At 33.9% G+C, this 25,569-nt stretch overlaps 2 protein-coding genes across 2 annotated transcripts in view; one reads left to right on the forward strand and one right to left on the reverse strand.

Moving 5' to 3' along the window:
- Positions 1-6,995, forward strand: part of LOC111060808 (roundabout homolog 2) — a 142,709-nt gene extending 135,714 nt beyond the window's left edge. Inside the window, exons 16-17 of the mRNA XM_039429514.1 lie at positions 1,824-1,927; positions 3,151-6,995. Coding sequence (XP_039285448.1) covers positions 1,824-1,927; positions 3,151-3,374 — 328 coding nt within the window. The 3' untranslated portion in view covers positions 3,375-6,995. The remainder of the gene's footprint in view (positions 1-1,823; positions 1,928-3,150) is intronic.
- Positions 6,996-7,431: 436 nt separating this feature from the next.
- LOC111047738 (N-acetylneuraminate 9-O-acetyltransferase-like) overlaps positions 7,432-25,569 on the reverse strand; it is a 42,313-nt gene continuing 24,175 nt past the window's right edge. Inside the window, exons 14-18 of the mRNA XM_039429515.1 lie at positions 24,048-24,284; positions 21,173-21,279; positions 17,811-18,027; positions 16,469-16,687; positions 7,432-7,812 (exon numbers count right to left, since the gene is read on the reverse strand). Coding sequence (XP_039285449.1) covers positions 7,687-7,812; positions 16,469-16,687; positions 17,811-18,027; positions 21,173-21,279; positions 24,048-24,284 — 906 coding nt within the window. The 3' untranslated portion in view covers positions 7,432-7,686. The remainder of the gene's footprint in view (positions 7,813-16,468; positions 16,688-17,810; positions 18,028-21,172; positions 21,280-24,047; positions 24,285-25,569) is intronic.

Consider the following 25,569-nt stretch of genomic DNA (forward strand, 5'->3'; position numbering starts at 1 on the left):
ATAATACTAACTTAATTTCAACTATTTATAACAATATAACGATAAAACCAAAAATAGTGCAACAGGTCTAATTAATAACAAGTGACAATAAAGAAAGAAAACAATTGAATTATCCTGGATTTTTACTTAAATCTTCAACCCGTTGTTTCTCCATTATGAATTCCCTTATTCTAACCGCACTTCGCGTATAGCTATAGGCCTATAAGTTTTTAATTTTCTCTGAGCTAAAATTTGACAATGCCCCCTCACTTACTAACTACATTCCTACTTTTCTCACATAAAAGTTTTGGTGATTTCACTTTTCGTCGGTTGCACAATGTTTTTTTTTCAAATTTGACCATAATAATGCCATATTTGTATACATTTCTCAGATAAAAATGTTTTTCTTTCCACTTCCTCCTGGTTGCACAACGTTGTCTGTAAAATTTGACCATAATAATGCCAAATTGTCACAACCACTTCACAGTTACATATAGAACTAGTTTTTTTAATAAAAGAAATGCTATTTCGTTAAAAAAATTGACTGTCAAATGCCTCGACAACCAATGAGAGAAGGCAGATGTTGGTTTTAATCAGCATTGGCTAATCCGGCACTACCTGACGGCCTCCGAGTTTTAGTTTGTGTCACTAGATAATCAAGTCTTGATTCACTTCAAACTGTAAGCATTCCTTTCAGATAGAATGAGACAGTGCTGACATTTTCTAGTGAATCCTTATTTAAAACATATAAATACGTACATTTTTCATAATTCAAGTAGTATCAATGTTGGCAATACCAAACATTGGTATTCTAGAGTAGAATACATTGGTACTACAGTAACTATATTACCCACAGTTTAGCCATTGGATTTTTTTACAGCATTATTTAAATATGGGTAATATAGTTACTGTAATTGGTACTAAGTTGATTAGTCACTACAGAGTCGGGTGGCGCTACCAACGGTTCAAAATGTTGGCTTCTACATTGATTTCTATCTTTGATTTCTATACTTTTGATTTCTATCAAATGTTGATATGCCGATGATCTTTCTACTCTTGTATTCGAATTCCATGGTCATTCCTAATTTAATACCACCACATTATTTCAAAATCCAAAACAAACAGAATCGTATCGAATTATGGAAAAAATCCCCTTGTTTTTCCTACTAATCGCTATAGAAGGTTTTCAAAAAAAATCATTTTATTGCAGATAGCATATTAAAGATTTGACACTAAAAGTGTACCAGTAATATTTTATTTTCTCGAATTGTTTAAAGTTTGTCCCGAGTTATTGGCTGTACATGTTCAACAGTCGGTCCCTGCTGATATATAACATTCGTGAGGCCCATTGGAGGCTTTGTATATTGAGGCGAGGTGGAACCTCCGTCAGGTAGCCTACTCCTCATAAGAATCCAAAAGATTATTATTATTGAGTGTGTCGGTATTAATATTTCCTACTCTAGAACATGGTAGGCCATAGTGGAGTAGGTCACTTTCCACACAGAAAACACTAAACATGTAGAGGACACATTATTAGAAATTTTTCTTTTGTAACTATTGTATGTAATTGTAAACTAATATTTTCTGTAATTGATGTAGTAGTATTAGTTTTCTGGGAAATTAAAATTTATTTATCTATCATTGAATATTGCATTAAGCTATTTTTTGTGCAATAAAATTATGAGATTTCATTCGCTGGCTAACACTCAGCTAACAAAATGCTTGATACATCTATGAAGTTTTCAATTTCCACATTGTATCACATAGAGATAGTTCTTTAAGTAATTATTTGTTATAGTAGTTATTTTTTAGAAAATAAATTATTCATTTGTTTTTTGTTCCAGAACGGAACACAGTCGAGGTAGATCGCACGCCGCCGACCCTTGCAACAACATGGACCGAAGCATTCAATCGTCCCTACCCAGTCTCGTCCAGGATCCTCATTCATGTGAGTAGTTGTTATTACAGAGAAATTCAAATGGATTGTCTGACTTTTAAGGTTTCATTTCAGTTTCTCTCATGTTTACTGCTATGTTTACTTTATGGATGCTTACCCTACACTGATACATATACTGCATACCATGCCCCACATGTCAGGCAGCCCTCAAGGCTATTGACTCGAATGAAATCAAGTCTAAATTGGTGTGGGAGTGCCACAAAACACTCAGCAGGCTTGCAACACGCAACTCTGTGCATCTTGGTTGGGTACCTGGCCATGTAGGTATAGGAGGTAACGAGCGTGCAGATGAGCTTGATAAGCGCAGTTCCAGTATGCCATTATTAGGTCCAGAGCCAAGCTGTGGCATAAGCAAAACAACTGCCTTCCATACAATAAATTAATGGTCCAGGGACTTACATCACCAGCAATGGCAAGGTCACCCTGGTCAAGCACTTGGAAAAAGGCTGCTGGCAGAAGCAAGCCCTTGCTTCACCAGCCGGCTGGTGGGTCTGGGTAGAGGTCTGGTCAAGCAATTTATTGCCCTGATAACTAGACACGGCCACTTCAGGAAACATCTCCACACGATTGGACTCAGAAATGAAAGTCAGATGTGTAGGCTTTGTAATTAGTCTGAAGAGACTGCCAAGCATATCATACTGGATTGCGAGAGACTTGGGGCTAGAAGAAGGACTCTGTTTGGCTGCGAGCAATCAGGTGAGGAATGGGATGTTAGTAAAGGGAAAAAACTCCTGGACCTAGTAAAGGACACAGGAATTGGTTTGCCTAACTAACATACTTGGGACACACAATAAGCTTCATTTAACGTGTGAGGTTCTTTGAATCCGTCCCTTCAAAACATAAACATGCCCCACATACCACATAACCTGGGTGATAGTAGCACACAACATACAAAGTTCAATGTATAGCAATGCAACTACCAAGTGAGTGGAAACTACAGTTGCTTCAGTTTCTGTTTAACCGGGCTAGTTCAAAGTCTGGGACTCCACTGATTAGCTTGGTCACAATAATATTGATGAATAAATATTGACTATTCATGCTCCCTATGACCCAATGTACCTTCATTCCCCACTTGAAAAAGAGAAAATTTAATTAAACTTACATAATTATCAATTATATCATAATTATTCGCATAACAACCTTTTCTCGATCTATGGGCAATTTCTTCTGTAAATTAAACTATTCAATTTAATTGTTTGTGTTTTTGTTGCCAGGTGGTATCTACGACAAAGGCGGTAGATGGCAGGGTCAGGGTCAGGGGCAGAGAGGAGCTGGCATGGGGGTGGGGGTGGTGGCGATGGAGGACGATGGCTACAGTTGCGGCAGTTCGCACGAGAGCGACACCTGTTGCTCCTGCAGTGAGTCTTCCTGTCTGTATGCCGAGCCGGGCGCTGAGCACATGATGCATAGAGCGCATGCGCAAATCTGTGATGACTGAACAAATGCGGTAGTGGTGTAACATAAGGGGCAATCTATTGTCTCCAGCTTTTTGTTTCTTGTCAAGGTTTCATGGCTGAAAGAGGTAGGGTTATACCTCCTATAGCAGCTACTAGTCGCCACCTTTGACAGAAAATTAATATTTAGATTTAGTACGGTTTAGAATTATTGTAGTTGTAACATACAAACCCTTCCACTGCCTGATGAAGATCTGTGTCGATTTGGTGTACAATAAACTGTGCAACGTAAATGATTTTCAAATTAATGAATGAATGTATTAATACTTTGGGGTGTGATCAAATTTAATGCGTATATTTACAAGTGCAAGCTTGGTTATGGATGACCATAAACAAAATCAGATGATAAACAAAATCTGGAAAGAGCAATAGGAACAGTCACACTGAAACGTGCACTTAGTGGTTGCGTTCAGTGTGAGCAGCTGCATGCAAGTCACAGCGGTTTTCAATGGCACTTTCCGGATTTTGTTTGACGTGATTTGACTGCAATTGCACATATTCGCATTTTATGTGATCAAACCCTTACTTACGGAAAGTAAAGGTGTGATAACACCCTAAATTACGGAAACAACTAAGGTGCATATTTCAATATTATTTGACATTGATTTTATCGTTACGACTTGAAATCAATTATGACCTTTATGAAAAAATATGTAATAAAAAACTATACGGTATAAGACCAGAGTATGCTACCGCCATGAATTGTCAAACAAGTGCTATTTTGTGAGAAATTATGAGCTTGCATGACGAGCGAACAATTGAACAGATATGTCACTCGTATTCCGCGGTAGGAACCTTGTGTGTCGGTTCATTTCATTTGGGGTGAATTAGGTACTCAATTTCTTCACCGAGGTGGCGTATGAAATAGAATTGAGCTGTTATGATCAAATTAGTCGAGAAACGGTGATCGAATGTTATAAACCAGAAATGTTGAAGAAAAATGTACCACCATAAATATTTTTATGCTGTAGATTTGTAGAAATTTTATAACATTTTTAGTGACTACATTAGAGTAGTTGATTAAGATTACTGATGTAGGCTTTAAGGTTTTATTTGTGATCACTGCTGATTATGCAGGAAGTTTTCGATACCTTTTTCTTGATAAAAAGCAATTCTAATAATGCAATTCAAAATTTCATGTTCTAACCGTGTTCTATTAACAGTTTCGTTTCTAAAGAAAATTGGAAATCAAATCAATATTAATGGATCTTTTCATCATATTAATCTATATGAACAAAAGTCTTGAAATCATTATCTTTTTTATGACGGCTCTTGCTTGAAACTGAATCAAATTGAATGGGTTCGTTCATTCATCCACCTCAAACTTAAACAGGAGGTTTAAAGCCTTTTAGATATAGATTTCGAAAAATTATCCACATGATAAGACTGCTCCTTTATTAGCCTAGATCCCCTTTACAATGGTAACATTAGTCATGATAGTCAAAATAGATCAATAATGAATGAGGATGATTGAAAACTGAAAAGCAATTTCAGAGAGTTTGCCTTCGTATAACAAAAGAATTACTAACTTGGCCTACTTCTCTCTTATCAAATTGAGTAATTTTTCATTAAAATTGAAAATAAATAATTTTTCTACCTTCTTCCTACAAATAATTCAACATAGTGGCTTAAAACTGAAGTTAACAAAATTTAAGAAAGTCTATTTTTGACTTTGCATTTTGAAGTGTTTCTACAGTTATTTTCAGTGTTAATTCCAAGGTTTATTCCGTGGTCAATAGAATAATGCAAAGCAATATTCAATCTATCACTTCTTATTCCATCAGCTAATATCAATGAAAAGTGCCTAATGAAAGTGAAATTTTCGAAAAATATATTTCGGCTGCAAATTTGCTTGTTGAGTAGCTGATAAAAATAGATTTCTGTCAATTTTTTCCACCGTTGAAAAAAATTATCTCTATCAAATTATCTTTTGAAAAATCTATTTGTTGCCAGTAACTCGTGTCATTAACAAATAACATTATTTTTCATGATACAACCCTTATTGCCAATGAGTTTTATTTGAATTTATCATCGTAATCATAATAAATAATGAAATTTTTAATCATTCAATTATTGAATTCCTTTCCTCATTAATTCAACTAAACATATTTCTAGATAAAGTCCTGTGAACAGCCAAAATGTCAAAACTAGTTAACTAGACTGTTATCATTTTTAGTTTTTGAAGAATTTATAATTATAAATGTTAAACTTTAGCTCATTTATTAAACCATCAAAATCAGAAACTTCAGAGAATGATTTTGTAGAATTTTTAGTGAAATAAAAATAGTAGAGAAGAAGCTAGTCTTCTAAAAAAGGGCTAGGATTGTGTTATTTGCATAAGACAACTATTTTTTGCCTCTTATTGGCATTGTAGCCTCAAATTTTATTGGCATCTGGATGCAAGAACGAATATTGACAGCCCAACGATTATTCAACTATCGATAATAATGATACCGGTACTTATCATTTTAGCTTTTGAACTTTTAAAAAAATGAGATAAGAGCATATTTATTCCATGAAGGGATCTCAGTACTATTTGAAACAAGAAATATTGTTTCAAAAGCTATTATTATGGAGTAAGTATTAGCTTCGAATATTAGGTTGTATGATCTACTTAGCTGCTGTGTGTGCTTCTATTCATTAAAATTTTGGCCATCAAGCTTCTTGTAGGTACTGTACTGTTTTAGCAAAAATTATTCTTTTTCAAATTACTGGTGTTTGTAGCTCAAACTGGTTTACCAGCCAAAAAATAAGTTGAGGAATATCAATATTAATAAGAGAGGTGGAAATTCATATCATTGAATTGTGAAAAGTAGACTAGCAATTGTTATATTTGTTTCAAAAGTAGTATCGTTCTTAAAACTTGAAAAGTTAAGTCCGCCATATTTTTCGGAACTTAATTTTAATTGGCATTGTCCAATTTTAATAAGAAATATTACTATTTTCAATTAGTAACTCAATTTTAATGAATGTACAGCCTTCATATTATCATTTCACGGTTATTTACATTGATAAAATATTGTTAGATACTGTAATTTGGATGACTATAAACATTGATGAAGTAAGGTGAATGCTTTTGTAAATCTATTGTATCCAACTGATCGTGTAAAAAGTTCATTATTTGTAAATGGTTGGAAACCGTTGACTGTTGTAAATAAACGGTGATGTAAATATACTGTAACTATTTATAAATTTAATTTTGTAATTTTATATAACAATGTATACAAATGTAATATTATTATTGTACCTGAGAGTTTTGTGAAGTTTGTTAGTGTGGATCTTACAATGTTGAAACGGCTGGGCTGGAGCCATTACAATTGAAAACAATACTTTGACCTATTGTCATTATTATTACTACATTAAACAGCTTCCGTTTAATAACAATAACAAAGTAACAATAGAAAAATAGTTATATCAATGAATAGCTATCAAAGTAAAATTAAGAATCTAATAGACAAATGATCAAAATAATTTATGGATAGTTATGTTGCTATTAGTAAAGGAAAAATTATTATCAAACTTTGTTTGTGAAAATCTATTTGAAAGCGAGCATTTCTCATTCTAGAAAGTTTGTATTTTGTGAGAATAAAGTGAGATTCATTGAAGATGAGTTATTCAATTTTAAAATATTTCCCAAGTAACATCTCTTGTTCATCTAGTATTAGAAAGAAGACATTAACTTGAGCCGAGTTTGTCATCCAATGATTTTTTCGCGCATCAAGCATTAATAATCTTGTACGCTAGGATCAACAACATAACTCGAACTTTTACACTGATAGAAACATTATCAATAGCTGCATAGCTATCTCAACAAGGATTGAGAAATACGAATTTGCGATCCGATTTTTTATCGATCTAGAGATATACATGTAAGCACTTGGAATTTCTCTTTTTCAGTTCCATACTTTTGCACTCTGTACTTGGGGTGTCAAATTTGGTATCGTCACTTCTCAGGTGAAAATGAACAAACATTTCTCGCTCGTGTTAAACAATACAGTGAGCCATTGTAATATAATCCAATATGAATAAAAATTTCATCGATTTTATAATTTTAAAAGCGTGCTTTTAATCGACATGAATTCGAACAATCACAGTAGAAAATATTTCAAGTGATATATAAAAATGTAATTTGTTCAACAAAAAATATACATAATGAAATTAATAACATATACACAATTACGCGTAATCTTACAAGTAGGTGAAATGATGAATTGCGAATTTACAAATGTGGAAGTTGGATTATCATGTGATAAGTTGGATTGCTATTTACAAATTTGAGATCATTGAGCGACAAGTTTAGAACATGCCGTCGTGTATTCCAATAGGAACCAAGATCAGGAAGAACACCATCACGTTTCTGAGCACTAGCTTCCAATCAGACGGAACTGCAAATGGCATCAGTGTCCTTGTCAATTGGTGGATCTGAAACAAAATGAAAAACCCTGACGTTTCATCTGCTTAAAGACAAACAACAATAACTCAAATTTTTGAATATAAAACGTTTCAATAGTCCTTTTATGAAGCTACTACTATTCATTGGCTTCAGATTAGATCAATTTAGTCATATTAAAATTAAAAATTAACATATTATGGCCGAGTTTCACCACACACCGTTAGAGCTAATGAGCCGTTATAGAGTTAACCGGCCAAATTTGGTCAGTTAACATCTGTAATCTGTCGTTAAGAAAAAAATGGCGGCGTTCTGTTAACTGTCTCGTTGAAAGTAGTTTGTTGAGGTTATGTGTAATTATTTATTCGCGGTTTTTACAATTATTATTTTTCATTAGATTAATTTGTTATTTCAATATGGAAAGGCCAAATAATGCCAGAAGAAGAGCATACGAATTGGCATTTGAGAGTGACTGTGATGATGATTATGTTGTTCACCGATCTAGATTGATAAGAGAAAGGGTTGATGATTTTAATAATTTGGTCGAAATCGACTTATTTTTCAATAAGATTGACAAGATGCGTTCTTTCACTGTCCATGAATGTTGGGTCCCTTCTTCTTTTGTTGTGTAGCTTTAGGCAACACAACATTGACAGAATGGCTAGACGACATCCTTTAAAATTTGAAATTTGACCTATTTACAAAAAAAAAACAATTCTAAAACAATTATAGAACAATTATTAAAACACTACAACCTGAATTAAATTTAATAAATCATACAACTGAAGAACTGCACTATAATTATTATTAATTATTAAAATGTGTAGGCTAATCTCCACTCAATTTGGTAAACAAAACTTGTGGTTTCGAAATCTAGTTGGATTTTCTAGGTTAGGTTTTACATGTGAAACAAGTTTCATGGAGGCGCACTGCCACCCTGATCCACTCTAATCTGTCTGTCGTTTCGTAACGTAACATTAGTTTTCGTTGGTGAAATCAAATTTCTTAATCTTTCGTTAAAGTCATCAGTTAGTTTTAATTGTAGATTACTAAGCGAAGAGTTAACGTGAAATTGGTGAAACTCGCCCTAAATAATTATACAGAGTATTATAGCTCTATTGAGACTATCTACTACATTCGTTTTCAATAGTTCTTTAATGAAGCTACTATGATTCATTGTGAACAATTATTATAGTCACTTAAAAAAATAGTCAAATTATTCAACTCACACCCAGAAATTCGAAATTATAGGTTAACTTCATTAGGATACCAGAATTAATAATTAAGTCGACGTATAATTAATCCATTTTCATTGTAATATTAATGTATTTCAGTGTGGTATGTAAGTGCATTGTGACACTAATGGTGTCCAGGCTAACAAACAGCGTGTCACCAGCCAAACAGCAAAATCTGGTGTCCCTAGTATAACGTAACCAATAAGGAACTAATGCCCCGCGAATCGCTCAGACAATAAGGGGTATACTGATATCCTAATGTAAGACAGTAAACATTTTGTCTAATCAGTGTGCAACTAAAAAACATATACAGCGTGATTCACATAAGGTATAATTTGTTAACCGTTCATTTTACAGAGAACTTTAGATGTGCAACTTCCCTTCTTTTTTTACATTTTACGACATGCCATTTTAAATAATTGAAGATTTGGTCGCCATCTTCCAAAATGGAGGACAACTTTATTTTTTTAAATGACAACCCCCATATTTTATGATATTTTTGGATTCTACATAGAATTTTAATACATTTTTACTCTTGTCTTTTTTTTTATAAATCCAACGGTTTACGAGCTGTAGGGTATTTTGTGTTCTTATCATAAGCCAATTAGTCTAGGCAATGAATGCTCAAAAAAAGGTATAGACGGAAAAGTTGGGAAGACAATTTTTGACCCCGCAGTTCTGTTTAGGGTATTTAGGAGGTAAACATATCAAAAGTCCCCACCCCTACCTGTGCTAAGGGGGTGGGGGTGGTTTAAAGTTACCATATTTTGGTTTCTCGCATAAAACTCGAAAACTATGTATCCTGAGGACTTGAATGTCATATAGGCTAACAAATTGAAGCTTACATAATTTCCTACAACATTCATTTCACAACTTTCTTCATATCTCCTCTAGTTTTTGAGTTATCCGCTCTTGAAAGTGTGACATTTTTGAAAAAGACACGTTTGCCACCAATTTTTTTCTATTTTTTGCTTTTATAACTTTTTAAAAATCGATGGGAAAAATCCATCTTGATTATGAGCTTATAGAGAATTAGATTCTCTTCTATTTGATGTATAATTTCACACTTTTACGAATTTCCCTACACCTTTTTCAGCAGCATTAGTGTTGAGTGTGAAATCTCCATTTTTGCAACAATAGACCAATTGACAAAGGAATTTGGAGGGAATGTTTTAAACAAAAAATTTTGACTTTGCAGCTCTGTTGAGCCTAGTTAGGAGGAGAACATATCAAAAGTCCCCATTCCTAACTCATCTGCTAAGGGGATGAGGGTGGTTTAAAAGTTGCATTTTTCAGCGTTTTACTTTCAAGCTCATATCTTGAAAACAATGCATTCAACCGACATAACTAACTACTCAAAAATGAAGCTTGATGAATTCTCTACACTTTTTGTTGCATGAATTTTGTGATATTCCCAACAGTTCCCGAGATATTCGCTCTTGAAGGTGTGTAATTGTTAAAATAACAGGTTTTTATCCATTTTATTTGCTCTTTAAGGGCTTATAACTCTCCAACAATGCATCATAAAAACTAATACTTATCGTTGGTTTGTAGAGCGTTAAATTCTCTTTGAAACCTGACGAACTGAAAAATGGATGTACTGAGGTTGCCGGGCTGATTCTTGATAAACTGAGATCTCGATGAAGTGGATGTCACCCATCCACTTAAGGAATGCTTATAAATAAAGTTGCCCTCCAATTTGGAAGATGGCGGCCAAATTTTCAATTTTAAATGGAATGTCGTGAAATTTCACAAAAAAGAAGGGAACTTGCCCATTTAAAGTTCTCTTTAAAATGAACGGTTAACAAGTTACCTATTGTTACACCTTATGTGAATCATCCTGTATTCACCCTTGATAACTATTTTGGAAATATGCAAGAATGATTGAGGATATATAGGTTTAATGAAGTTCATTTTAAACCATTAGCATTCCTTATAAATACTGTGACATTCAACCAATGCTAACATTTAAAGTGGTGACATCCACTTCATCGAGATCTCAGTTTATCAAGAATCAGCCCGGCAACCTCAGTACATCCATTTTTCAGTTCGTCAGGTTGCTGTTGCTTTCAGAAAGTCCAGTGGATACAGTATCACATATTTAATTATAAAATAATAGCAGCATATTTTCAATTTTCAATTTCAATTTTCAATTTTTTATTAAAAACACACAAAAAACAAGACAAAACAAAATTACAAAGATTTACGAAACAAATAAAACACGATAAAATGTTACAAATATAAAAAACCATGGGCTTAATGTTTGGGTGTGTTGGAGAAGAGAAAAAAAAAAAAAGAGAGGAAGATACCTAGCCAACTATGGTTTCCCATGTAATAGGCAGGCAAAGAAGAGAAGAGAAGTAATGAGGAAAAAAGGAAGGGAGAAATGGGGGGAAGGAAGAAAAACAGAGGAATAGGTACTTGAAATAAAGGTAAGCGAGTCCACTGAAAAATGAAAAAAAACTAATGAAAAAAAAAAATGCTGGAGCAGAAATCTCGAGTCATATATCTAAATGGAAGAAGAAATTACTGTATGTCCAGTTTTTTATATCCAGTTTAATTTTTCCGCTGATCTTATTATCCATGAGAAAGTGATTTGGAATGAGGTTTAGTATTTTAGTACCTATGTAAATTAATTGCCTCCTTATACATTCAATATTAGTGTTATAGGTTACATATTTGTTAGCAGTGGCCCTTAGATTATAATAATTAAGAGTAGAGTTTATTGTGAGAGGAAAATCGGATCTATATTTTATTAAGTACTCAATTACGGTTTTTATGTATAATTGACGTATAGTCATGACCTCAAAATCACTAAAAACCATATCCGTTGGATAGAGCCTGGGTTTGTTTAATATAGTTTTAATTATCAGTTTTTGTGCTACAAATAATTCAGCAATATGACAGTTGAAACAGCCTCCCCAAACAACTATGCCATACTGCAGAATTGACTTGACTAGAGCATGATACATCATTTTCAGGTGGTTCTTATTAAGAATTCTGTTAACTTGGTAAAATTTAAAGGATAAATATCTAATTTTTCTACATATGTATTTAATATGAACATCCCATTTAAGGTTTTCATCAATTATAATTCCCAAATACTTAGTATTATTGACTTTTTTAATGGTGGGACAATCACAATTACCCAAGTTTAAATTGCACTGAGAATGGAGTCTCAAATCTTGATTCTCGTTGGGCCGTCCTACTCTATTTGCAGTGAAAGTCATGTAATTCGTTTTTTCAATATTTAAACTTAAGGTATTCTTATCTAACCACTTCTTAATTAAAAGCATATTATTTTCAGCTATAGTATGAACTTCATTCCATGAATTTCCGTGAAAAATAGCTGCAGTATCATCTGCAAAGGATATCACAGTTGAGTTTAGAAGTCTTAAATTTAAAAAGTCATTTACATAGAGTATGAAAAGGATGGGAGAAAGTACAGTACCTTGAGGAAGACCATAAGAAGTTAAGTTAGTTACACTAGATTGATCATTTATGGTTAGGGACTGGGTTCTATTACTCAGATAGCTTTTGAACAATTTAAGCGAGATTCCTCTGAAACCATAGGACTCCAGTTTATTGAACAAAGTATTATGAGGTATTGTATCAAAGCTTTGCGAATATCCAGGAAGACCGCAATAGTTTTCTTATTGGAGTTTATTTTATCAGATAAAGTATTGATGAATTTTATTAGAGCGTCAGATGTACTTTTACCATTTTGGAAACCGAATTGGTTCTTGTTGATTATTTTGTTAAGATTCAAGAAAGAAACAACTCTTGACTTTATTAGTTTCTCCATTATTTTAGCAAGGTTGCTGATAAGACTAATCGGTCTATAATTACAGGGATTAGTCGGGTCACCTTGTTTGAATAGAGGTTTTATTTTGGCTGATTTGAGGTGCTCGGGAAAATATCCCTCCTCAAAGCATCTATTAAAAATGAAAGCGAGAGGTTGAGATATAAAATTGGCTATTTTCTTCAGCGTAATATTACCTAGACCATCAATACCAGGACTGCAGTTGTTCTTTAGATTTTTAATAGTTGCCTCAACTTCAACTGGGCACGTTGGTCTCATAAAAAACGTGTTATCGATCTGTATTGCAGGAAATCGATCACCAGTATTATCAGGGATATTGATAGTTTGAGCTTGTAATTTACCCACATTTGTGAAATAATTGTTGAGGGAGTGAGCATCAAGTTCAGTACTCTTTTCCTTGATACTGGCCTCACCTATAACCTCGTTTATGCACTTCCACAACTTCATGCTGTTTTTATTACAATTTTCAATTTTCCCTTTATAGTAGACTTCCTTTGCATGATTTATGATCTTATTCAAACCATTACGATAAGCCTTATATTCATTCTTTAAGATATTGTTATTAGGATCTCTTCTGAGTCTAGAATGCATTTTGTCCCGCGTGATTATTGATCTTATGATGCCTTCAGATATCCAGGGCTTCAGGGGACGAAGTCTGTTAGGTATCACTTTTACCTTCTTGCATTGATTGATGAGACTGGTCAAACGATCGACAAATTTATCCATAATAGTGTCAATGCTTCCATTCACGGTATAGATTTCTCCCCAATCTTCATTCCTTATGCGTTCCAATAGTGCATGATAGTTGGTTCTAGTTAATGTGTTTATCAATACGTTTCTATTATCCTTATTGATAGGGACCTTCACCAAGTTCAGTACAACCGCGTAGTGGTCAGTTATGGTTGTCCTAAATATAACTCCTTTAGTGGACATAGAATGGTTGCCTGAATTTTTATAAAAAATGTGGTCAATGCAAGAATTTGTTGTGGTTGTTACTCGGGTATCACCATTTATGTAAGACTTATAGCCATTACTATTGAAAATATGCAGATAATCTTGAACAGGAACACTAGTTGAATGTGTATTTATATTCATGTCTCCCGCCACACATACATTTATTCCATTAGGATTTTACTGATTTCATTACTCAGACTATTAAGAAAATTATCAATATTTTGATTACTTGGTGATCTATAAACCCCAATCACCTTCACAATAAAATCATCAATTCTTAAGTCAGCACTAACTACATTGGCATCAGAGATATCGAGTGAAACTTCATTGAATCTTATGCAATCTTTTATGTACATGCATAATCCATCACATTTATTCTGTTTAGTGTACTTATTTATTGCCGTATATCCAGGAATGTTGAAAATGAACGGCATATCTGCAGTCAACCAGGTCTCAGTTAATATTATAATGTGAATATCAGTTTTCAATTCATTGAGGCAGCAAATAAACTGATCGAAATTAGCATTCAAACTACGTATATTCATAGACATAATATTTAAACACTCAGCATCTTTATTTCTGTCCTCGTGAAAGTGATAGTTCAAATAAACGTCGATTACATCTGTTTCATTTTCTGTTTCTAAAATATTAAGAACTTCTTCAGTATCACTCATAACTTATATCATCAGGTCCACTTCTCTTTTCCTTGTTCCATTTAACAAGCCCCTCACTATCTATGAATTTAAGTTTCTTAATTAGATTGTCCACAGCATCATCTACCAGACTGGTTGTTAAATACCTGAAAGTTTTATTTTTATATATTTTAGCATTTTCGTTATCAGTGTTTTGAAGTAGGGTCCGTAATTCAATCATAGAGTTTATGAATGCTTCACGTTTATTATTACCTTCGAAGAATCCCACAGGGTACTCAACTCCCGGACTATCAGATAGCTTAGGTATATTAAGAAAATTGATTTCACAATAACCTCGATAATAAAAAATAAACTTCAAATCTCTAGCTCCTATGACAGTACTCAAGAGATCAAAATAAGTTTCACCCAGATTGTTAAAAGAATCAATTCCTACAATCAAAGGGTAATTGAATTTACTCCAATCATTTATTCTATTCAAAAGATCAATAAGTATCCCATTTTCACCATCATTTAATATGAAAATAGGAATCTTCTTATCAGAAAACAAAACTCGTATACAATTTGAATCCAGTAACACATTCAGGTGATTCCATCAGATATTGCCATCTAAAAGCGAAAATTTAACCTTGAACCTTCAAATAACTTTCCTCTAGCCCGTTCTCTCTAATCACTAACTAGGTGCAACGGTGTAGCTGACTTCACGGCTTATCAGCCTGCTACGAAAAGAAACTGTAAGACTTGAAGTTAATTGCACAAATATCCCACTCGACGCAGTATCTCAATAGATAGTCTTGACATTTGATCTTGTCAAGCTGAGACCCTCTCACTGCATGTGCATCATATTAAATGCATTTTCCAAGATAAGACAATCATAGTGAGATTGTTGGGACTATTGTAAAGCATTGATGTTATCTATAACATTTTGCAAGGGTGCAAACATGGTGGAGCGGCGAATGTAACTTCAAGATTGAGGACGAGACCACATTAGGCGCTTTTTCAGTCGGCACGACAGGACAGGAAGTTCTCCGATTGGCTGAACATGATGCCCTCGCGAGACTCCAACCCAATAAGCCAATCGTAGAACGCACTGTCCTGTTGTGCCGACTAAAAAAGCCTTATGTGGTCTCGTATTGATAGTGTTGGATATGAATTCCAAGGTCTATAGAAAGTGGGCAGCACAGACAAAGTTAAATTTGGCCATATTGAGTCGAAAGTCGGGCGTTTGGCAGGCCAATAACGGTAGGGCATTCATGATAGGACATGCAACGGTCATAGGTCATACAGATGTCGTCATACATTATGGTGTTATCACAGCGAAAGGCTTCGAGCGGAAAAGGTTTTGAAGTTAAGGTGTTATTCCTTGGAGGCAGCTCGAGCAGCGCAACTAAAAACAGGAAGCTCTTGATGCAGCCAAGGCCTGACTGAGTCAAGAGCTTCCTGCTTATAGCTGCGCTGCTCGAGCTGCCTCTAAGGAAATGCACCTATATGTTTAGTTTCTCCGATTTTTTGTTGTTCATTTTTTTCTATGTTCCATTTGAGGTTAAATTATTTTTCTTATAATTTGAAATCCACCAGTGATTTAATTATTGTTTTTGGTTGTTTATTTCATGTTAGAAGCCTCTCGCTGATGACAAAACATGAAATTAAATGCAAAAATTCTTTATTTGGCGGAGTTAGAACTCTCAAGTCCTCTCTACCACTCCACCTGGAAATGCATGATGAACATGTGTGCATGTTCATGCATGTTTATCGTGCATGTCTTACCGTTGTTGGCCAACCTTATATTTATACTAATTTTTATAGGCTACTAAAATAGGTATTATATTGAAAAAGGCTGTACTATAAAAAATATTGTAGTACATTATATTCCTTATACTAGCACGTTATCTGGTCATTGGCTCAGGCTAACAACGAGTGAACAAATCTCGAAACAAAACTCAGTATGGCAGTGTGTGTACTATAGACCTTGATGCATATGAATTCAAATGCTTCGATCCATTTGTAATGGTGCTTGTAGACCTACCTCGTGCGATGCGCAGACAAAGATGAAAGCGGTGATGAGTGAGTTGAGGACGGGGTAGCCAGGCAGCAGCACGAGCACGCCGTGTGTGTCGGCCGCTAGCCAGATGTGGTGCTGGCAGAGGAACAGCTCCAGAGAGATGCGGCCGAACCAGGCGAACAGGCTCGAGTACCTCGTCCGAAGCATCCCTGATATGTTGCGCAACACCACGTAGCTCACTATCTGCAATCCCAATCCCAATCCAAACTATCTCTTTCTATTTTTTATGTATTTATTTATTCTTTATAAATTACAAAATAGATCATTAAACTATTTAATATATATTGCAATAATAAAATTATTCTATAAAATAAAACATATGGAACCACTTTCCCAAAAGAGCAAGCTCAAGCTTGGGAATTGAAAACAATTGTTTACAATTCCCAAATTCCATGTTATAATTGTATATAATTATAAGTATTATATTATAATTATTCTATGTATATTATTAAAATTATTACGAATTCCCATGTTATAATATTGTATATAATTATAACATGATTGTAATGTAATAACCTTCTATTATTAAATATTATAATATGGTTTAATTATTGAACTATGTTGGGCCTATATAGTACGAAAACATCATATTTAATTTTTTATGTATAATAATAAAATAAAATACTTCATGGATTCAGTAAATTTTGTAAATCATTCTTTGCATCATGTATTTTACTGGATATTGAACGCTATTCCAACAAGTGCGTTGAGCAACAATATGAGCAACGTTTTAACACAATAATTATTTTGCCAAACACACTAAATTAGCTTTTTTATAACATTACTAAGACAATAAAATATAAATGAACTGTGAAAATGAGCCAATTATAAAATATAAGAATGAAAATTGGTCAAACAAGAAAAATGCAATATGAAAATGAACCAATTATAATTGTAAGAATAATAAATGGGAAATTATTTTTCCAAAATAGCAGGTTCAAGCTTTGGGTAGAAGCGAACCGTACTTGACCAGCTGGCTACAACAGAGAATATAAATACTTCGTGACGAGCTCACTCCTGGATAGCATACAATCCGGAGATGGCTCTCTGCCATATTTATAATAAACATGAAAAAGAGTTGATATAAAAAAAGAAAATTAATATTCAATGTGTGAATTTCCAATAATTTCTAGGTTTAAAAAAAATATTTTTATTATTTAATTTCTCAAGAGATTATCGATGAATTTTTTTGAAGTATGAAAGTAACATTATTTTTTGTTAGAAAGTAGCGTTCTTTGGAATTGATTATTGTGACTTTGATTTATTTATTTGCAGATAAATGTAGAATTCAAATGTGACAACTGACCGGCACGAAGACAGTGTAGGAGTGGACCTCATTGCACTGGAGTTTGTTGTTGCAGAGCAGGGCGAATGCGACGGAGCAGCCGATGCCAACCAGGGCGAGGAAGACGGCGGCCAGCGCGGGGCGGGGGGGAAGCACGTTGCTGTGGTTGTTGTCATCCACCAGGTTGAGACGCTGGGCCACCACTACGCCCATCCCAAACACCACGCCGTACGACATGCTGACCACAAAACCACACACAATTATCTATCTATACTGGGCCAACTATTCATTCTTGTTGAAAATGATCAATTATATTTTGTTCGGCAGTAAAATGTATTGTTTAATGATTTGATAATACATTTTCATAATTGAGATGAAATATTTTGTTAATTAATATTGCATTTCTACATCGCTAAAAAACTCAATTACAACATGGACCTCACTATACCAAAATCAGCTTCACAACTACTCATAATGTATATTATTAGTACTACACTGGGATGCAACATTCAATGTACGTGAGTGTGAGCTGTGGTTGGGTATGAGCTGTCACATCATCCAAAAAATCTACACCTACTGTCTAAAGTGCTTACTTTACTCCCTGGAACATAATACTTGAGTGTCACTTTTTCGCTCTCGGGAGGAAAAACAGAAAAACTCCCTAGGGCGTGAAGGTAACTCCATTTAAATAACATGTGAAGCTTCTCTATTTTAAAAACTTAAAAAAAAAGATTTGAAATAGGTTAGAAGGTCTAAGCTCAGATGAGGAAACTTAATAGAAGTGTATGTCATTGAGTCAACTGAATCCGATACCTCAACCAGAAATTTTATCAACTCATGAATTATATGTTTGTATGATATTACATACTTAATATTAGTAGACGATAATAGTATATTTCGCACCTAGGGCCGAAAATGAGACTTTTCCGGCTCGAAATCGGTATTATAATACAGTATTATAAATAATACTTCCAAAATAAATAATAATTCATCCATTTATCCATGAGATATTGCACCGGGCGCAAAGCGCAAAGCTTTATCATGGATAAATGGATGAATAGAATTTTCATTACTATTTTGAAATAATGTGATGAAAAAAAATAATATAATTGCATATTTCACAGTTTTGTCTCAAATTACTCAAAATATATCTAAAAAATTGATTGAAATTTAAAAAAAAGTAAGTACGGTAACTAATATAAAAAATAGCTAATAAAAGTCGAAATTCATCGACAAAAAAAATGTCATTGACCGAGATTCGAACCTTGATCATGTTTAATCACCGAATTATGAGTACTGATGTATTACGCCTTTACGCTCTCGGCCATTGCGTATTTGTCGAACGAAGGCGCCTGACTCATAAGATTTAGCAGACACGTAATACTGTAATGTAAAAAACTAGACTTCTAAAGTTTACTTCACTCCTAAAAAGCGTAAACTTACAACAGACTTTGGCTCATGACTTATATTATTAAAATTAATATATTATCTGTCTCACAATAAAATTTTCACTCTGAATTAAGTCAGGTAACGTATCTAGGCTACTACTATAATATAGTGTATAGCGGCAAATTTAAAGCCGGTTTGCCGGCATTTTCACAACAAAATATTGCTCTGAAAATAGTTAAATCATAGAGAAAACATTTGAAGATTCAATCTTGAGTGGGCCTAATGTTTTCTCTATATGGTTTAATATTGAAGAAAAATATTATTTAACAGTTTTAATAATGAATTTCGGAAAAATTACTAGGAATTTTCAGTCAAGGATGAGTTTCACCAGTAGGCTTACCTTAAACTTCAGAACTCTGCTGTATTTTCTTATTATTATTGTTGATTGTATTGCATTAAGAAGTGGAATTCGATAATAAAAAGAAACAATAATTGTTAATAATTATTATTACTTTTAAATATTGATACAATTATTGTACTTTGATTTCAAATTCGATTCTTCACTTTTAAATACTAGCGATACGTACCTTTCTGACAATGGACAATGCAGCCAACATTATATTGTTGAGGCTATTTATAAATATTAAATTATGAAACAGTAATTTATAAAATATATTTTAGACATAATACCGCGATTCACTATACATAATTATATAGATTATTACAGTCGTTATGAGATTATCTCTCTATGATTTGTGAGATCGGATACGATCAGCTGTTATTCAAGGTCATTTTACAGCCCTAGGGCCGTAAAGTTTTACCGGCCTGGTCGGAAAACAATCACTTTCGGCCTCCATATGACGCACGTAAACCAGCTCATTACATCTAAGTGTGGCGAAAAATTTGTTACGTATTTCTAAATATTCTATTCTATTCAAAATACCAGCCAACAAATATTTTTCATCTGCGATTCAAATCTGAAACACGCGAACTGGAGTCAGCCTTTTTTGATAGACATTTTCATTGATCAGTGATTCCCCAGCCTCAGGAGATCGGCAGACAGAGTTGGAATCTCTGTTAACATAAACTTCCAAAAATTTAAAATTATATTAGCAACGTTGCCAGCTCTTCAGGAATGACACCAACTTATTTTTAAAATCTGACATGATCATGCAAGACTGACGATAAGTTTGTAGGTGTGGACCGGACTTCAGGCAGCGTTGCCAGCTCTTCAGAAATGGCATGCAACTAGAGATGGCTGGCTGTGCTTACAAGCGTTTTTTATACGTGAATATAAGTGAATAAAATATACTGAGAAAAATTAAAAAGCTGACTTCAGCTCTGTTAACACGTACAAACTTCAGGTAAGTTTTGCATGATCACACCAGATTTGACAAACAAGACTGAATTGGATGGTTGCGTCCACACGATTCAAGTAAGTTTGAATGAAACATCTGTTTTATTCAGATAATTATTTGAAAATTGAACAGTCCATCAGTCTTTTCCTGGTTTGTCAAACTTGATTTTAATCATGCAAAATGTAAAATCTACTTTGCAAACTTACTCTTTCTTATTTGTCAAATTTGTTATGAGTATGCAAGACAGACCTAAAGTTTGTACATGTGGACCGGGCACAAGTCAGCTTTTGAGAGTTTCACAGTCATTTCTAGTTGGATGCCATTCCTGAAGAGCTGACAACGCTGCCTGAAGCCCGGTCTACACCTACAAACTTATCGACAGTCTTGCATGATCATGTCAGATTTAACAAATGAGAAGGACGTTTTTGTGTCACTTCTTACTGTATCTTGACTATAGTAAGCTTATCATTTCACTATTGTAGTTGCAGTACATGATAAAATTATTCTGTTCGAAATTCTAGGAATTTAATAATAAATGTGATTGTGTGTTAGAAGGACCACGTTTTTTTCATTTTGCAACCAAGGAACTGAGTACAGTAGGTACATGTTTTTGACACTGTTAAAAACAATGTTTACCTGTATCGGTCCAGCTTCCATCGATACCACCAGTCATGAATGTCATCGTCGGTTGTAACGAATAACGCTTTCCAAGGTCTAGTTACAAATACTTTCTCAAAGAACACCTTGAAATGAAAGAAATAATACATGAATTCACATTGCTAGATTCAGAAAATGTTTTAAAATCAATAATTTACAAGCTATAACATTAATATTGGGGAGTGGTTTCCACGTCAGGTATAACAATCTTATCAAACAGATTGAGTTGAGCGTCATGCTATCAGTTCTTCTTAGGGTTGTCCTGTCACTAACGACATAACAAGTGTGTACATACATTTAGTCATAAATTGTTGTGTCATCACAGCAAAAGGCTTCGAAAAAAATTTTTTGAGGTTAGGTTTTTGTATTTTTGATATTTTTTTGTTTATTTTTTTCTTCACTATTTGAGGTTAGATTATTTTTGTATCATTATAATTTGTAATTTACCAGTGGTTTATTTATTGTTATTGGTTGTTTATTCTATGATGTCAGAAATATCACTAATCTAGATATATATTCCCTAGAGTATTAGTAGGCAGTTCGTAAACACTCTGTATATCACCAATTTCTGACAACATCCCCCCTGTGTTTTCATCATGGCTATACAGAGTGAGTCATATATGTATGGGAACCCTTCAATAAGTTGGAGACTGTAGTAGATATAATACTGTAACTTTCAGGATAAGTTATTGGTCAAATACTAAACTTTTGACGTACAACTGAATTTCAACCCCTCATAAGGGGGTGACTTAGGGGTTGTAACTGGAATATTTTAAATGTAAACACCCATTGTGTGGTACATCATTTTGAAGGCCTTCTCAGAACTAGAAAGATGACATCAATAAAAATGCTCTATGATACTTTTATTCAAAACGGCGGCTGATTGAAGTTTGAGTTTTTAAATAAATAATTGATAAATTTTAATCAGCCGCCATTTTGGATAAAAGAATCATAGAGCATTTTTATTGATGTCATCTTTCTAGTTTTGAGAAGGCCTTTAAATGATGTATCACACAATAGGTGTTAACGTTCAAAACATTTGAGTTACAACCCCTCATTTCTTTAAAAACTAAAACTTCATTCAGCCGCCATTTTGGATAACTTACAAGTATCATAGAGCATTTTTATCGATGCCATCTGTCTTGTTTCAAAAAGGCATTTAAAATTATGTATCACACAAAGGGTGTTAACGTTCAAAACATTACAGTTACAACCCCTCATTTCTTTAAAAACTAAAACTTCAATCAGCCGCCATTTTGGATACAAGTATCATAGAGCATTTTTATCGATGCCATCTCTCTTGTTTCAAAAAGGCATTTAAAATGATGTACCACACAATAGGTGTTAACGTTCAAAACATTTGAGTTACAACCCCTCATTTCTTTAAAAACTAAAACTTCAATCAGCCGCCATTTTGGATAAAAGAATCATAGAGCATTTTTATCGATGCCATCTGTCTTGTTTCAAAAAGGCATTTAAAATTATGTATCACACAAAGGGTGTTAACGTTCAAAACATTTGAGTTACAACCCCTCATTTCTTTAAAAACTAAAACTTCATTCAGCCGCCATTTTGGATAAAAGAATCATAGAGCATTTTTATCGATGCCATCTGTCTTGTTTCAAAAAGGCATTTAAAATGATGTATCACACAAAGGGTGTTAACGTTCAAAACATTACAGTTACAACCCCTCATTTCTTTAAAAACTAAAACTTCAATCAGCCGCCATTTTGGATACAAGTATCATAGAGCATTTTTATCGATTCCATCTTTCTTTTTTTAAAAAGGACTTTTAAGTGATGTACCACACAATGGGTGTTTACATTTAAAATATTCCAGTTACAACCCCTAAGTCACCCCCTTATGAGGGGTTGAAATTCAGTTGTACATCAAAAGTTTAGTATTTGACCAATAACTTATCCTGAAAGTTACAGTATTATATCTACTACAGTCTCCAACTTATTGAAGGGTTCCCATACATATGACTCACTCTGTATATCCATAATGAAAACACAGGGGGGATGTTTTCATAGAGCAATTTATTGATGTCATCTTTCTAGTTTTTAGAAGGCCTTTAAATGATGTATCACACAATGTGTGTTAACGTTCAAAACATTTGAGTTACAACCCCTCATTTCTTTAAAAACTAAAACTTCAATAAGCCGCCATTTTGGATACAAGTATCATAGAGCATTTTTATCGATGCCATCTGTCTTGTTTCAAAAAGGGATTTAAAATGATGTACCACAGAATGGGTGTTTACATTTAAAATATTCGAGTTACAACCCCTAAGTAGCCCCCTTATGAGGGGTTGAAATTTAGTTGTACGTCAAAAGGTAGAGTATTTGACTAATAACTTATCCTGAAAGTTACAGTATTATATCTACAACAGTCTCCAACTTATTGTAGGGTTCCCATACGTATGACTCACTCTGTATATCACAAAATCTCACCAACAACAGTATCTGAAGTTTATTTTATGTTGGAAGCTGCTGTCAAACAGCTGTTTTTTGTTGGAAGTCTCTCGTTGATGACACAACATGCATGACGAGCATGTGTGTACACACTTGTCCTGTTGTTAGTGGCCACCGTTATTTATCTCTGGATGATGCCCACATGAGTTTTCGCCTGTGCTTGGGTGATGAAATGAGGTGATCGAACAATCGTTCCCATAATTCAAGGCTGTTTCCCACATATCAGTATCAGTGTACGTATCCGGTACAGTAAAAATGAAAAATTAGTGAAAATATTATCAGCCTGAGTTGTAATGGGACTAGTTCTAAAAGACACAGAAATACAAGATAAAATGATAGAAAAAACTCGTGATAGAGCATTGAACTGAAAAAGACGTTACCTCTGACATGTAGAGCATGACGACGAGACTGAAGAGCACAACCATTTTGAGAATGAGATAGAGATAGTGGAGGGGGTTGGCGTCGGTGGAGGTGGCCGAGACGCGCGGCGGGCCACACAGCACCAGGTAGATCATCATCACCCAGAACGAGGCCAAAGGTGTGAACGTGTAGAACTGGTAGGGCCGGTTCATGCACAGGCACAGACAAACCGCCAGCATGTTCAGTCTGAACATTACCTAACAAATAGCAGTATCACTATATTTACTTGCCATATTTATATACATGACTTCTAGAATACAATATTTGATGAAGGAGGTGGAATATTGAATGAAAGGATTGTTGCTACTATCAGATTCACTTCAAACTGTCAACATTGGTTGAATGGGAAATATCTATGTTATCTATAAGAAACGATATGACAGTCTTTGCACGTTTTTGAAATTGTATTTCTTTCAATATGTAGTCAAATCTGTGGCTCGACCTTAAAGAAAAAGGCAATGATTTGAAACTCAAAAATTTGCATACAGTTTCCTCCAATACGGAATTTATGCGTCTTAAAGCCCGAATTTGAATTTTATTTCTAGAGTTTTCACAATATTATTAACTTAATTTTAAAAGTTCATAATTTTTAGTAGATTGAAGCGTTTTATACAAAAAATCACATGGTTAGATGTGAGAAAAACTAGCAATATCCTACAAACTTCAAAATTCGCCATGATTTTTAATACACCAAATTTTATATTACAATAAAGAATCTCTGTGATCAATTATTGGTTAGATTACTGGATTGCTTAGCAAAAATCCCTAGTTCGAATCTCGGCTGGATGTCTATTTTGTTATAAGATTATCTCATAAGTTTTGAATTTATCAAATATAACTAAATTAAATTTTGAGTGGACATTGGAAGTTGATCATTATTTTATATTATCTTATTTACATCAAAAGATAATAAATTCAAAAAATATTGTGTAAAGGAAAGAAAATATTCGAGAGCGATTTTTATATTTTGTAAATCTATAGTCAGGGTGTATATTATATAGTAGAATAACAGTAGCAATAGAATAACTATTATCTGTAGTATTTGACATTACACAGAGTTGATCAATAAAGTATGGATAATCTTAAATAGTAGTTGATAACTCATTTTTGCACGAAACCCAGAATTTATTGTTCTAGTTTTTTCTAGTGTGTGTTACCTCAAATGTTGTCCTATTAATAATTTATTAGAGGAAAACATGTAGTAAAAATGATTATGTACGAAAAAAAAATTATAAATGGCGCCCATTCCTATCCAAACACTCCTAAAGACGTTGTGAGAAGTTGATAACAGGGTGCCGTGCAAGGGGTAGACTTGCCTTATCCGCTGTGGAGGAGACGTTGGGGGAAAAATAGTGTGAGTTTTCGTTTGTAATTGCTAGTTTTGCAGCAATGGCGGATAATAGTCTGTTTTGTGTGGCATTGTTCGAAGCTTCATTATTAACCCTTACTTTTTTGAGAAAACGTCACTGTCAAATAATGATC

This window comes from Nilaparvata lugens, chromosome 5, assembly GCF_014356525.2.
Source record: "Nilaparvata lugens isolate BPH chromosome 5, ASM1435652v1, whole genome shotgun sequence".
In the NCBI taxonomy this organism is placed as follows: Eukaryota; Metazoa; Arthropoda; class Insecta; order Hemiptera; family Delphacidae; genus Nilaparvata; species Nilaparvata lugens.